The sequence below is a fragment of the Lagopus muta genome, chromosome 9 (assembly GCF_023343835.1).
Source record: "Lagopus muta isolate bLagMut1 chromosome 9, bLagMut1 primary, whole genome shotgun sequence".
Taxonomy (NCBI): domain Eukaryota; kingdom Metazoa; phylum Chordata; class Aves; order Galliformes; family Phasianidae; genus Lagopus; species Lagopus muta.
In genome coordinates, this window is record NC_064441.1 from 13,161,607 (window position 1) to 13,178,278 (window position 16,672).

At 35.7% G+C, this 16,672-nt stretch overlaps 1 protein-coding gene across 1 annotated transcript in view; it reads left to right on the forward strand.

The window, feature by feature from the left end:
- Positions 1-16,672, forward strand: part of SLC9A9 (solute carrier family 9 member A9) — a 180,378-nt gene that overhangs the window by 78,738 nt on the left and 84,968 nt on the right. Inside the window, exons 10-12 of the mRNA XM_048954553.1 lie at positions 9,846-9,959; positions 11,591-11,702; positions 15,404-15,557. Of these exons, the coding sequence (XP_048810510.1) occupies positions 9,846-9,959; positions 11,591-11,702; positions 15,404-15,557 (380 nt within the window). The remainder of the gene's footprint in view (positions 1-9,845; positions 9,960-11,590; positions 11,703-15,403; positions 15,558-16,672) is intronic.

Genomic DNA, 16,672 nt, shown 5'->3' on the forward strand with positions numbered 1-16,672 from the left:
CTGTCTTTTCCTAAGAGAAGAAACAGCACACTGCAAATTCTGCTCCAGTGGCAGATTGCTTTCACCTGAGTTTGTAGCTGTTGTTAGAACACACCAGGAGTGCAGCTTCTGTTTGTCTTCCCTGTGAGAGAAGGGGAGTAGCAGCGGAGATGGCCTTGTCCTACTACAGCCACAGGCTCACCAATGTGCGGCTCTCAGGGGTCCCACTCTGGACATCCTGCACTTAACCTCTGTTAGGGAGAGGCACAGGAAGCAATAATGCAGTGCCCCTTAGCTTAAAGCCTCCACAGTCATGTGGGACACACATGCCCTGCGTAGACCTGCTATTTCCATGAATCGTTAATCTTTAAGAAGTAAAACATTTACAACTATGAATATTTCTCAAGTGTATAGCCTATATTAATTTATCTCCGCATACTATTTTCTGTTATTAGATATTGGATTGTTTATAGATAATTAGTTTACACCTCCAGGAAGAAAAGGCCACAAAAATGTAATGTCTCTTACAGTTCAGACACCTGACTTTTAAAAAATTCAAGAGTATTTCCAGGCTGAGGAAAACCCCACTTAGAGCAAAATGTCTTTGATAATTAGCGAAGCACCACAGCAAATAGTTCTCATTTTGAAATGAACAGCCTAATTGGCAGCTGTTGTTGTGATTTGTTGAGGAACATTACTTAGGAAAAAATGACCTTTCAAGTACTGAGAGATCAGATGTGTTCACATAAATGATTGGCAGAGACAAATAAATTTATTTTGAAACAACACTACCACCAGTACTACATTCTGATCATTCTTCACATGAGCGCTATACACTAAAAGGCATCCCACAATCACAGTGCCTATGGGAGCATTTCTTACTAGAATGATTTTTCCACTAGCTTCTGAGGTACACAGTATCAGTGAGATCTAGTACTGGCTGAAATAAGATGACATATTTGATGGTTAATACTGTGGGAAGAAACCAGAAATTCTGTTTAATACATGACACTCAGATCTGGCACACAAACACAAGAGGGAAAGATTCTAGCCTAAGGGAGCCAATAAAATGCAATGAAATGCAAATTTGTGTCTTGCATTAAACAGGTTGCATGCCTAAAGTATGTTGTCTCATTTTAGTGGAGACTGAACCTAAAGTTAGGACTGATGTACGCCATCCCCTTGTTTCTGATGGTTCTGTTTCTGCAGTAGAACAACCACTGAATCCCAGCTTACTTGAGACCACACAAGTTCACACTCAAAAGCATTAAAGACTGGTGCTTCAGCCAGTGCTGCTCAGGAAGGAGTCCAGATGACCACGTTACAGTGGTCAGTGCCGAGGTCTGAAGCATCTATTTCTCATAACAATAAGGAGCTAGTTTTGCTCAAAATTAACATTTTGGAAAAGTTTACATTAGGAAAAAAACAGCTGCACTTATGTCTTATATTACATGTACTCTTTTTTTTAAGCAACAAAACATATAGCAAAGCCTCCATTTTGCAGCTATTCAAAATGAACAGGGGGAAAGCAGCACTTCTGCCTGCTCCCTAATCTGAGATTTAACCAACACTCAGACACTGAAATCATGGCAGAAGAATACATCGGGTCTCCATATTCCCTGACCTTCTGGCTATTTTCTGTGCTCTCACAGAGATCAAGGAATCCTTTTTCTTTTACAAGAGAAAAATTATAAAACATGAAAAGGTTGCAAACACAGGAAAAGGAAGAACAGCTTATGCTGCATTTAGCACATGGCCATTAGGAATAGATATCTGGAACTGTTCAGGAGTTTCTTCTAATTTTGAGACACTTGAAACACTCTAAGACTCATATTGAAAACAAGAAGTCTCAGTAATAGAACCTTCTAAAAGTTCAAAAGATCACGTATGCTTTGGTATTCACTAGGCTTTAGCCTAGTAACCCCTCATTCTAGCTCCTCACTCTCATCTTGTGCTTTCTCTCCCAACTTAGAGGTTTACCTCCTGAGCCACTGATGAGCTCCAGCTGCACGACCAGCATGCTGACTTAGTGATCGTCCATCTCAGGAACACACTGCTAACTCAGTGCATCTGTACACAGCCAGTAGGTTGCCCTAGTTTCTAAATGGCCTTCTTATCTCAAATTGAATATGCACCACGTGCATAGTGTTTGTAATAATTATTACCTTTAAAATGGATTGGGATTGACAGAAGTGTGCAATGAATTCCAGTTTTATACAGAGTTATTTTCTGTGTTTAGCAGAAAAAGCTGAACATTGGGCATATTCCAGATGCATTATTTGACCAGATGCACCATAAGATCTTATGGAACCCTGCAGAACAGTATAATCTATAAAGAAAGCTAAAGCTGCTTACTGTATGGGTTTAACAGGAAGAATGATAACACAAGAAAATCTTGATTTCTATAAAAGGAATTTTACTACCATGTCCTTCAATCTGAATATCTCAACAAAATCCTTCATTATCTGACTGATGTTCGTGATTTCTTAATCATGCTAAAAGAATGTTAATCTTCCATCTTCTTACGTGCAGCTCCACATAAATTTGTGAAGATGCCTTTACTGTTTTCTCTTTTTTTACCTATGAGCTACAAGCTGGATGGTAAGCAGCTAGGAAACATTGCTGCAAGTAAGCTGAGAACAGTAGGCTTTGTAACTACAGTACATGAGTAATTATCTAAAAAAAAAAAAAAAAATCCTTTATTTTTCACAAGGGGAAATGAGAAATGCTGCTATCCTGAGTATATTCAATACTTCACTGAAGATGTTTAATTATTTCATACAGAAATCTTGTCTGTGTATCCATTCCATACCATATTTGTTAATCTCCACTTTACTCTGTTTCTGCGTACCAACTTCAGCATCTCCTTAATTCAGAATGCGCAGATTTACCCTGACCTCATTAGCTGCTATCAAGTATGTCTTATCATTAATCAGTATCTTGTAAGGAGTAGTACCTTCAAGTATCTTCCACCCACACAGACCCAGGAATAAAAACAGTATTTTGGATATATGAAAAACAGATCTTCTCTTGAAACACAAAGGACAACAATTTTCCTTCATTTTGCTTAAGCACAGAAACTGGAAAATACAAATGCTCAAATGTAATTCGTACCTTGAAGAAATCCAGCACTGTAGTGAAAGCAGTTCTTCTATAGAGAAATTTGTCTTCTTGAAAAATTACTCTGTATGCTACTAGAATAGGGGAGCACGAGGCCATATGCAAAACAGCTTCCAAATGGTTTCATTAAAATTTTTTACAATATGTTTAAACATTAAACATTTTCCTTAAATTATTAATAAAGTTCTTTGATTATTATAGTTTACTCTTCACAGCACAGAAGCAGATGCCAGCCATTAGCTAACACATACCAACCGGAATTAAAACCTACAGGCCAGTTTCTCTCAGGAATGGAGCGGAACGCGTATGGGAATTCCAAAATGAGTTGCATGCTGTATATTTTTTTTTATGAAAGAGTCACAAATGAGTCTCTCACTCTATACAGAAGAGTAAAATTGTATGGGACTATGTAAGCTACTGCAAAGCCAGAAACATGACTCATATTGCAATGCAGGTCATGCAACTTCATGTCTGTCACCACATCTCTTAGTCTTCTCACAAGAGCTTTGAAGAACAACCTCCAGACCATTTCCCCTTACTGTGAATAGGTAGCACTTATCTCCAGTTTTTAGGTCTGCATTCTGCAAAGATCCAGCCTTGGGTCTCAGCTCTGTAAAGCACACCTAACATTGTGAACTTCCTCTAAGCATGTTGACCATCAAAGCAAGTCCCTTCCTAATTATGGCTATGTCATCATCACTGCAAATACTGAATGCATAGAGAGGGGAAAAAACAACAACACAAAATCAAATACTGGCCTATGAAAACATTATGCCTCATCATGTAGAGCTGAAACAGACCAGAGTGTGGCTTACCATCACATTCTTAAAGTATATTTGGTTACTTTTATTTTTAAATTGCAATTTATTTCAATTCCTGTGGCCTCTCCTTCTGCCAATAGCACTTTCACACTGCACAGACTATCCTGGGGCAGTGGGAGGCCTGAAGGAGTCTGAACTGTTGTGTGATTTCTAGCATTAACAAACTACTGTCGACAAAGGTCCATCACAATCTCAACTATGTTTTGTACATCACTGCTTTTCAGTTATGCTGACAACCTGCCACTCCCTGCAAAATTCAGTATCAACTAAAATAACTGTACAAAAGAACTGTTTCAAAATATGTAACACTAAATCTCTCATACAATGAACTGCAATAGGAAGAAAATAGATACAAGAAAATAAGGCAGTATAACCCACCTATTTAGAGACTGCACAGCTGTGTTTCCATTACATGATTAATGGATTTTATACCCTCAAAAGAGACATTTGTACCAAATGGTAGCACAGTGCAAGAAATACTAAACAGCTAACTGGAGCTCATCAGTTTCTCATGCTGCCATCTGTGGAAATCATCAAGGGCTAAAACGCCCTTAGTCAGAATCTTTAAAATTACATGTCTATGTCACAACTAGGATTCAAAGAAATGTCCTTTTATTTCTCAGAATACAGATCTGCTTCCATTCAGAAAAAAAAAAAAAACACAGAAAGTCTCCTCTAAGCTTGTGCATCAGTTTTGAACTTTTGACTTTTACTTCTGCTTGTCTCACTAATTTAAGGGTGGTCAAAACCTTTTACCTCCAGTCAACTTCTGAAGAGTTCTGAGTGTTTGATAATTCAAAATAGACATTTGGCATCCTCAGAAACTTACACTCATGCCATGACTAATACCTTTCTTGAAAAACCGTTTCTCTGGATGAGGTGCCAAATGATACTTCTCTATTCCACTCACCTTCCACATTCCTGCAGTAGAACTGAAGATAAAAAAAAAAAAGCTCTTTGATGATTGTTTCCAGTTTGTGAACCAAAAAAAACTCAGAAGTTCTAGGAGCATCAGCATCATCCTTTCTGTCTTGGCAATACTTTCCATTAAGGTGACACTCTCAGGTCATTTTTAGGAACAACTTAATGGCCAATTTATAGCTGTAAAAGCTATTTCTTCTGCAGGAAGACAAACATCTAAAAGGTTCCCTGTTTTGCAGATGTGTTCAGAAGAAAACAAAGTATGCAGAAATCCCCTTCCTATGCAACTTAATTACAAGAATAATGATAGAATCATTAATTTTTCTGCAACTAGGTCTGAAGTTTATTGAAGTCAGCATATAAATTTTCATGAGGTTCTGAATCTGGTATATTATCACAAGCGCATACCAACATTTCAACAGCTCTTCACGCTTTATTCATATAAGTAGCAAATATATTGAGTGTTAAATTTTGAACAGTGTCTCTTGTCAATTAATTGATAAAAGAATGAAGTTCTTTCTGAGGGCTGATTTTAATCATACAATTAAAGATTTGGCAGATTCCTTGTAAATATTAGCATCCTATGCTTTCTTTCACCCTGAGGTCAAATATTTTTTAGAACTTCTGTACATTTTATTTTTTAAATCTTTCTCTGTTGCTCTCATTGATTGAAGTAGTTTAAAAAAAAATGAAAAAGATTCCAATTTATCTTCCTAATTTTCAACATTTTTTGGTTTAAACTTCTTTTATTCAGCAAAGCCACTCCAGAGCTCTGAATTTAAGAAAGGATTTGCTTTAATGTCTGGAACAAACATTTTTCGTTACTGTCAGAAGTTAGCATGTTTTTATGCCAGTAATATATCTATCTTCTTAAAGACAGAGTTTTGGAAGTGGGGTGTAGAGTATGCCACAAAGAATAATCACACTGTATAAATACAAAATATCATTGACCTTTCCTCTCCCTTGATGCTGACATTTTCTTTATTTCTTTCTCCTTTTAGTTTCCCCACTTTTTCCACAGGCTTTAGAAATCTTTTACATCTCCCAGCTTTAGAGAGAAATAGAAAGTTATTGTGTGCCTTCCATAAATTTATTGGGATTAAATTAATCAAATCCAGTAGCAAAGTCTACTGATTAAAAAAAAGAGACCAGAAACGCTCAAGACATAGAAAGAAAACTTGTAAGAATTTTCCTGTTAGTGTTTCTAACCTCACAGTCAAATATGCTCAGATATCAAAATTGTTACCAAATACAAGTTATAGTCTATCATGAATTTCAGTTAGTTTTACTAATTCTTCATTTAAGCCTGTTATTCTAGAGACAAGCACCTTATCACTATGCTGCAAAGATTCATTACAGCTGTATAAATGATTTCAGGCAAGAACTTCAAATTCAAGCATTCCTTCTCAGATTTTGAAACCTTTAATCAAAAGAGAAAGATTAAATAAAGCAATTACATTATAATAAAGACTTCTACAATCTTAGAAAAATACGATAGCCTGCATACTCACAGCACTTTAATTCAAAATAGGGAAAAGCAATTTTCATCAGCTATTGATTTATCAATATCCTTGACTTAATGAACTTTTTATTTTTTTTACAGTTGTGTTCTAATTAAATAGCATTATTCAAACACCAAATTTTATAACCATCACTTAAAACTGACTGCTTGGGATTTTTTTTTTTTTTTTTTAATAGCTCTGTCACCACTGTTTCTTTCCTGCAAAGTATAACCAATTTTACATCTCAGATCCCCAGCTGATCTGAGACTGTTGCAATTTTGCCTGCTTTAATGTTGCATAGGGATATATTCCTGTCAGATATAACCCATGTACTGGTGGCATTTCTCCATGTTCTATCTTAACCGTATATCTGTAAGAGGTGAATGGCATTCCTTCAGCAGGTATTAAATAGAGGAATATACTATCACCATGAGGGAAGTAAAATTCACTGAGGTTTGCAGGAAGTTCTTGCAGGTGTCATTCAGGTTTTACCCAATACTCTCACACTAATATTACTCCCCTGAGATAAAAGAGTGAAGTTTGTAATTCTGCTCTTACCCAGTACTCTGACAAACTTTACTCTCTTGAGATGAAAGAACGCTCTTTGAAATATTAATATTTGAGAACTGCTACATTTTCCATTTCCTCAGCCATAAAGGGATTGGGGTATAGAATATGTTCATTTTCTCTTTCAAAGAATTCTATTTTTACTACTGTTGAGATGGAAACATAGTGTTCCAACTTCCAGGTGCACTAATTACTTACCAAGATAATCTCTCTAATGCTCAGTGAAAATTGAAGTAGTTCTATAAAATGGATCAACTTGCAAAACCTACTCTGGTGAAATTTCCCTATTCGGGAATCTCACTTAACTGTGAGGGATAGAGAAAAGGAAGAAAAAGAAGGTGCTTAGATAAACTTAGTATTTGCAGTAAGACCTGAAGTGTAGATAATTTACACTCATTCCTCTCTCTACCAGTAAGTAACTAAACTCTAAGTGACACTTCCCAGAAGACTGTGCCAACTTCAAATAGACTTTAATATCTCTGTGCACTTATAATGACTAAGGGTAACAAAAAACAACAGCATATTTATTGAATTGCGAGTCTTTAAATGCCTAAATACTATATTAATTTTAATAGACATTTTTCATATCAATCTTTTGTAATATCCACTCATTACAGAAAAAAGAATTCAAGTAAAGCAACAAGCAGTGTCACTAATTTACTGAGCTAGCACCTGAATCCAGTGCCCAGACTGTGCTCAGAGTTTTTTTGTTTGTTTGTTTTTTGTTTTGTTTTTTCTCTGAACTATACTGAGATGTATTGATATTACTTCAAATTTATATTAATAATTTATTACAATTTTTTTTAGACCTACAAGCAAAATTATAGACTTCACAGAGAAGTTAAAATTGTATACTACAAATGAGAGGTTATTCTGTTTTATACAGAAAAGTAAATTCATGCCATGTGTATACTGAAATGGTTTCTAGTATAATTTTCTGGTAGCCCTAGGGAAATTAATGGCAGCATACAATCATTTTAATGCCAATTTCATTTAAAGTAGAAAGAGGTTAGTTGGCTGTGTGGGAGGCAAGGGAAGAGAATTTATGGTTATGAACAAAATACTTAAGTTCTTCGTCTAGACAAGATTGCTGAGAGAAAAGGATTGAGAAGCCTAAAATCAATAATGCCATGAAAACACTTCAGGCAAGAGTCAAGAGCATGAATCTACTGTTGAAGACTATTGAGAAAACATATAGCAGAAAACAGTGATACAGAAAGTCCATTTTCCTTCAAAAACTATACATCAAAAAAGTTTGAAAATGTTTTGGAAACTACTAGCAGCAGATTAATTTTACATTAAAGTCTAAAACAAGATTTTGTAATGAAGAGTGAAACATCACCCAGCTTTGAAACCACTGACAAAACTTTATCTTATCCCAGCAATTAAAGCATACAGTGCAACTCCTCAGTGATGCCCCTTCCTCAAAAGATTTTTATAGGTTACATGTCTATAGGTATATATAAATCCTGTCATGCCACTCCTGCAAGACTGTTTAAATGATTAGAAATATTTGTTATATGACAAGCCCACAAAGAAACAGAAGTATATTCATCCACTGTATGGAAATGCAAAGATATATGATAATCCTTATTGGTTTCTAGGTCTCATAACTTGAGTCTTTTTGACAAGTAGTTTTTCATTGAAATTTAATTTAAGCTTGAATAATTTAAGTTGATTAAATTGCAAATATTTCTTGTATTTGTTCTCATGTTGTTCATCAGTTCAGTGCTAAACAGAGACTATAGAGTGTGAGCTTGGGATAACTGATGGTGCTGCCATGGGGTCCACAATATCCTCCCATATACTACCAGGCTTTATGCCTCTTTCCCCGTGAAAGTTGTTGTAAATAATGATTCTGACAGCTCTCATTTTTCCTTTGTTAGATCTTAGTGACTGCTATTAGATATTTATTTTTAGAAGCACAAACATATTACACAAAGTACATAAGCCCATGGAAGATGAAGAAAATGTCTCCATAGTAACATTTCTGGTAGAATGATTTATGACTGTTTGTAGACAGATCAACAAACTTTGGCCCTAATTCTGTATCTCCTGAGCCCAGATGTGATTTCAGAAGTGTAAATCCTCATCTTCTCTCCTCTATAGATACTCAGCAACAATGCTTTTTTTTTTCCAGATGTGAAGAAACATGAAAATTTATATTTGATATTAGGCTTTATATAATCAGCTGCAAGGGCGATCAGGAACATCCCCTCAAGGCAAATGTTCATTTTGGCTTTGTTTATTCAGTGGGTTTTTTGTTTGTTTTTGTTCTGGTTTTTGTTTATTTTGTTTTGTTTGTCATGAGAAATCCTACCATAATATTGTATTTTAGGCTTATCTTATAATACATTTAGATCTATCCTAAATACAAGAACACTGGTTTGAAATGAGTACTTCATACATATGTTCAAAAAAGGCAATAAAATTCTCACCTACAGAATAATATTCGTGATGATAAAGAGCATCATGCTATATTTTAAAGGCAGAGGTTCTTTAAAAATGCACTCAGGAATTTTTTTGTTTGTTTCTTGGCATTACTGCACCATCCCCATTACTGTAGTGTGGTTACTTCAGCCAGGTTCTGAGCCATTTCGCAGGTTCACCTGTGTAAACGTGACCAATGCTAAATCCCCTCAGCTTCTTTGCAGTTTGCATTGAAGGCTGTATAACTTAGTTTCTGTTCCTGTATTTTACGTGTTCATACCAAGCTTTACTACACAAATCAGAAATCTAAAGTGAAGTCACTCACTATACATAATGCTAAATGGTTTTCAAATTCCCCCATGAAATTGGTTTGATTCCTGATCCCTTAATATAAATGTATATGTATATATATATATATATATATATATGTATAAATATTCCAAGATAACTTTGTGATAAAAAGTGATTAGTTAATCACTAGTCCTAATTATGTTCTCTCTTTCAGCTGTTTGAGTTCATGAATTTCTTAGCTGAGAATGTCATCTTCTGCTACATGGGACTTGCTCTGTTCACCTTTCAAAACCACATCTTCAACCCTCTTTTTATATTTGGTGCATTTGTATCCTTTGTGCTGAAGAACTCTTTATCTATCCAAGTGCATATTTACATTTGTGTGTATGTATAGATGTGTGCTCCATGTTTAAGAAATTAGAAGTCAACAGGCAAACCCATCAGCTCCTTAGATCCCCAAAAACCTAATTTTTATCATGTCCAAAGAATTCAGCTTTATTATGTGTATCTGGAAATCTGGTTTGATGCACATATGCTGGTGGCCCTACAACTGCTGCTGCTGTTTTACAGACACGCCATCTCCACACAGAAATGTACCTACCATAAGCAGAACTTTCCCAATGCTACCTAAATTCTATTAAGTCCCAAGAAATAAATTAACAGCTGAGCATTTCTCAGATCTTCCCTCTTTTGTATGTGATATTTCTAGTACACACAGAATTATTTACATCACATGTGATAGAGATACAAGTAGGAAGTCTTGTCTTGGTTTCTGCCATTGTTTCTCAGCCAGTCCATTACCCACTTACACAGTGATATCAATTCTTTTCTCTTTAATTGCTCACTAATGATTTTTCTTCAACTCAAAGCAGCAGCTCTTTTGCTCATCACTTTTTGATGAACAGTCGAAGCTTTGAAATTTGGGATTACACAGTTTACTTGCATTAAATTTTTATGCAATTTCCAAATGATTAAGGTCTGCACCACAGTCCTGCTGGCAAAACATTGGTTGAAATGACAGAACAGGTCACAGGAGCAACCACCACCACAACACAAATGAATCCTGCACTCAGCGTAAGGAGAAAGTGGAACATGAGAGGAGATTTCAGCAGCCTAGCTGAAAGCCTGTGTTGCAGAGCACCATCAGGACCTCAGCCTGTTTCCTCTCAAACTAGCCTGGAAAAGTACAGGGCAAGTGAAGCAACAGCTGCTAATGCTTGTTCTTCCAGGTATGTGGGAGTTCTAAGCAAGCACTTGGCATCACAGATAAGATGCACTCAGCTCAAGTGCTTCATTGATTCTCCAGTACACAGCATGTCTCAGACTCTTACAGCCATAACTGAGCCCTAAGAATCACAAGACAGAGAAAAGAGGGAACCTGCTAAATGAGTGTATAAGGCATTATGGTTCTTTTATTTAATCTGAAATAACCATGTTTCTCATTAAAGTTACTTTTGTGATAGTTCCACATAATATACATAACAAAAAACTCCTTTTGAAAAATTTCCAAAGTAAAAGAAAAAAAAGTGCTGGACATAGACTATAGGAGCAGTCAGGAAACAAGAAAGTAATCACGTCCAAAAGCATATTATTTTCAAATTGCTGCTCAAGAAGATAATGCCATCACTGAAATCGATGACAGTGATTCAGCTGAATAACTGTAGATGAAGTCGTGTGATACAAATGTGATGAGTGAAAGTGGAGTGATTGAAGTGGGATATGTAATGATGAATTTGAAACCAGGATGTCTAGTGAACTCGGCTTCTGCCACTACACAGTTCTATAATGCAATTGGAACCAGAAGGATATGGTACGTAAAAGAAAGGGAGATAATCTCATTTTTATTTCAATTACACATCAAGAATAACTATGTAGAAATACTAGATTTAAGTTAGCTCCATTGTTTTGGCTTTTTTTTCAGTAGTTCCTCCTCTATTTTCCTCAACATCTTAATTTTAGCTGGCAGTCTTTGTAGCAAGAGCTTGCAACATATATCCACTTACTTTCCTTTTGAATTTTGGTCGAAAACAAAAGATTCCCTGGAATTTTCAACACATGATGATGTTTTCAGGTAAGTGCAATTTTGGTACTGTTCCTGTTCCCAGTCACCTCTAGCTAGTAGTATTAAGTCACTGTCTTAGAATTCAAGATAGCCGCCTCAAAGCCACTGAAGGAAATGGATATGTTCTTGGCAATTCACTCTGCTCTGGACCTATTTTAGTTAACTTTCTTGAAAACCTATTACCCAGAAAGTCTGTCTTTTAATCAATTGCCAGTTTGGAAATACCACATTCTTATGTTGGGTTGTTTGAGAGGCATTTATGGCGTACTGCTATACACTGGCAGTATACTAAGAAATATCAGACTATGAGGGTGCTAGTACTGATACTCAGATCATGGTTTTCAGCAATTCTTTCTCACTTCAGGAAACAGTTTTATTCTGAAACGTGACTAGGAGACATTAGCTCCACAGGCAAATTTTCCGTGTGTATTCCAGCTGTTATCTGAGAAGTTTACTCTCTAAATTCAGGTTTACTTTCAAAATTGAGGTTTTACTCATTTTTAAATCTGGTTAGCATTGTAGAATTACAAAAAATCCAAGAGAAAGCCAAGTTCTATTCTCAGTGCATCATTCACTGAACTGTTAAACTCTCCGTGGGAAACTATTTTTGGACTTGTACAAGCTGCCTCCACTTGATTTTTCTTAGAGGCAACTTAGAAAAAACTCAGTTTTTTTAAGTAAGAATATTTGAGAGCTGAGAATATTTGTTCACTAAAAGACAGAAAAATGGATCCTCCAATGACATTCATGAAATCATTTTCTAAGGTTAGAAATGCAGCACTTCTTTGTCGTCTTTTGCTTTTTATACAAAAAACCATCCCTATTTTTATAGCTTAAGTTCTTGATTGACAGCCCTGCTGTACACTGATCCATTTAGTCAGATAACAAGAACACAATGCACCCCATTTGAAGCTTCCTCATCAGGAATACTCCACATCAGGGTGCCTCATTTATGCCTATATAATTCCATGTATCTAGAGAGCAGCACAGTAGTTCATTTCTATATCTGTTCAATACTTCTCCTGAAAGCTGCCACTGAAAATGTCAGTTAATGTCAGCTAGATTGCAGCCTGAGATGGTGACATATATCCATTAGGAACTGGCTTTCAGACTGCCTGCTCATCTACAATTGTTAGCAGTGTAAGACCTATATGTAGATCACCCAGATAAAGCTAGCAGGTGGCTAGCTAGGTGGCTAACTAGACAAAAGCTTGCAATCATTTCTTATCCAGTTTCTAGGGACTGTTTTTTGCTTTATTTTTTCCTCAGATAAAGTATGAAATTCAAGATGTTCTAAAAAATATATCTTACTCAACAAATTTTTGTCCTCATTCTCTCATCAGATTTCATTCTCCCCAGGGCTAGAGGCAGAAAACAGCCAGAAACTGAGAGAACTTGCACACATGCATTTACTTCCTAGTACAATCTAGCAGCTGAACACTGAAAATGGTAGTACTGAAAATGTCTGAAATGCAAATGTTAAAATAGTCAGAAAATATTTTTAATATTTTCAAAGGAAGACTTTAGTGAAGAGAACTTTAAAGCATCTTCTTAAAGTAAATTGCATGATCTGTAAGACCACCAATAAGGACTGACAGCCTTTTATGCTGCCAGCAGCATCACACTTCACTGAACACTTCACAGATGTGTGATTTTCCCTTTAAATTGCACTATATAGTTGGTATTTTGTTCTCAGTTAACAATAGTCGTCTTACAACAAACTGTGTACTATGGTGCCTAGTCTGCATATGGTGATCAACAGAAAAGATTACCAGAGCACACATTTCTGATATGAGTAAACAAGACAATGAATCTTGAGTTTGGAGGAACATGCTTATTGCCTATACAACATCAGCAGAGCTCTTGAAGCAACATTTTGGCATAATATCAGGTTTGAATAGGTCACGAAGAAAGCAAGGCTTCATGCATCATGCCAGCATACACACAGGAGTGAAAACCAAATCTGGGATTGCATTTGTTTTCAATCTTACTGCTACTGAATGCACGCAACATTTAGTGTTTTCTTTACTGAGTTTCACAGCCAAGATCACCACGAATATAACTGTTGGAAAACTAACCCATAAGACTGGGTGGATGAGTTAGGCTTGGAAGGGGATTGTGTAGCATTTTGACGTATTACATTATTCATCTGTTTATCTTAGGCCTCTACCAACTCATTATAAAGGGTGAATTCACTTTCACAACAATTTTTAATCGTAACTCCTGATAAAAATCTATTGTAAATCAAAACTAGATTAGCCCTTGTATAATTCAGCCAGAGCTTCTCAAATTGAGTTCAACATCAGCTAAAACAAGGTCAGCAGTCTCTAATAGCCAGAAAAGGAAATATTTTAATGTCTTAAATTTAATTTGACCTATTCACCTAGATAAATATTTTAATTACTGAGAAGTGGCTGTTCATATGGAGGAAGGAATGAGCTACCATTAAAATGAGCTGATACTTTCCCCCCCATGAGAAAATAGTTAAGCATGAGCATCTTTTACATAAAGCCTACCTTTTGAATTCTGTACCATATTTGTGAAAGTAGAGCTTTTAAATCTGATGCCACTGATCTGTGCCAGCTGAGGTAACTAGCTCAGTCCTTCCTCGCAGAAACAGCTTTGTGTTGTACTCTGCTTAAACTGTGTATCTTCTATACCAAATAACACATTCTAGCTGTGCACTCCTAAAAAGCTTTAGAGTTCGACTACAAAAATAGTTCTTGTTAGCAGTTAATTAAATGACTCCGCATGAACCATTAGTGTGAAGTGAAAGGTTAGTTATTAGGTTTAATCTCTTTCAGAGTACTTTTTGGATTCACTGCATATTGCGTACATGTAATGGCTTTGTTCTCTACACTTTGTACAATTATTTTAGAAAACAATAAATTTAAACAGATAAGTGAAAATCATTGGAAAATGTAGTGTTATTTGTAGAACGCATGCCGACAGCTGAAAACACTGATGTGCTTTCTTCTCCCCCTCTTTTTTTTTTTTTTTTTTTTTTTAAAATGTGTCACTGTGCAAATTCCTATTTAGAAAGCTTTGTACTACCCACAGAGATGGTTTTTGTGAATACTCATTGTTAGCTGTTTTAAGGTTTTTCTGTAGGTATATAATTTTACAACTATTATTTCAAGTATTTTCAAGTTCAGTCTACATGTATTCTGCACCCCTTTTCAGATACTTAAATTATCTATTGAAAAGTATTTACTATTTTAAAATCATATTTATATGACTGTACTTAGAACATAGATATGTTTTAAAGAAATGGAGCTTTCTACTGCCTCAAGCAAGAAATGAGTATCAGATTTAGCTACAGATTCTTTTGTTATGCCAGCCCCTTTTCTCACCCGCTCCTGATTTCACAAGTAGTTCTACTGAAGTGAATAAAACAATGCAGGGAATATATTTATTTTAAACATGTATAAAGGCCAAATTAATGTTTAATATAATGTTCAAAACAAAGACCTCAGTGGCTGTAAGACAAATGTGATTACATGTGAATATCAGAGTCGTTTTGTTGTCTACTTTTGCGAAGTTGTTCAGATTTGCATTAAACACCACACTTTCAGTTGTCTTGTGTCAGCATATTATAAATGCAATAACAGCTGAAAAATCCATCTGCCCTTGGAATTGGGTTTGGGCTGGAAAGAGTAAAATTCTATTTCTCCATCGAATAAATTTCACCATTTTCACCTGTTTTTCAGGTTTACGTGGTGCAATAGCTTTTGCATTGGCTATTCGAGACACAGAATCCCAATCCAAACAAATGATGTTCACAACAACACTGCTTATTGTGTTTTTCACAGTCTGGGTATTTGGTGGAGGCACAACACCAATGCTCACATGGCTTCAGATCAGGTTAGTACTCTTTTTACAATAATAACCATAAAAACAATGTAATCACTATGATCAGTCACTGATTTCCTACAGCTTTCTGAAACTCACATTCTTTTTAATAGTTGGGAAGCACAAAGCAAGTACTTGGCTACCTGTTAGAAGTAGGTTCAGACCACAAGGAATAAGTTCTTCCCAACTTTATTAATGATTTGGACCTTGGTCAGAACATCCTTATGTCCTCAGAATTTGCTTCACTAGCGGTGTTTCTAAATACTGTGAGTAAATGAAGCAGTGTCCTCCTCACTACAGAAGAAATTGCTATGAAGGAAGCTCTTGCACTCAATTATAAATGTGCATTCTTTATACAGTCATCATATGTGACGCATTTCTGATTTTACTATGAATATATTAAGAAATCTACCTACACTGTTGCATCATTCAGCTATTCATTTATTGCTCATTATCTTATATATTTGCTCCTTAATAGTAAGATTTTCTGAACAACTTGATAGTCATTTGTAACGACAAAGTAGGTTAAATGAGAAGAGGATGAGGAAGCTAAGACAGCATATTTAATTTAAATACAGTGCCCTGCCCAAGATGCCTTTTTGAAACCTTACTTTTCAGCAAGAGCCTGATGTTTGGGTTATTTCATTATTTAGACCTTCCTGCCACGGTTCATAATGCCACCAAGAAAATCTCTATACAAGTTCAGTTTGTATTTCACAATTTCTTATCATTTACCCTACATATAACATACACTTTTGCTTATTTATAAAATGATGTCTGATTAACAAGCTTCTGCATCTTACTGTTGTTATAAAATGCCAGCTGAATACAACTAAGTTGACGTTTTAATAAAGAACAGATATAAAAGCAGACAAAAGAAGTAGACTAAAATGCACTACATAAACATAAAATGCAGGCATCTGTACACAGCGAGGGGGCTTTCCATTTCTTTAATGTTCAATTTTCTTCATGATATCTCTCTGTGATGTCAATTAAATTGATTGGGTTTAGATAAACACCTCTACTATCAGCCATCTTCCTAAGATTAGAAATTTATTCACTGTCAGCATCAGAGTTGCTTTATACGGAAACAGAAATGTGGGCAAGGAAGAATAATCCCACTAGAT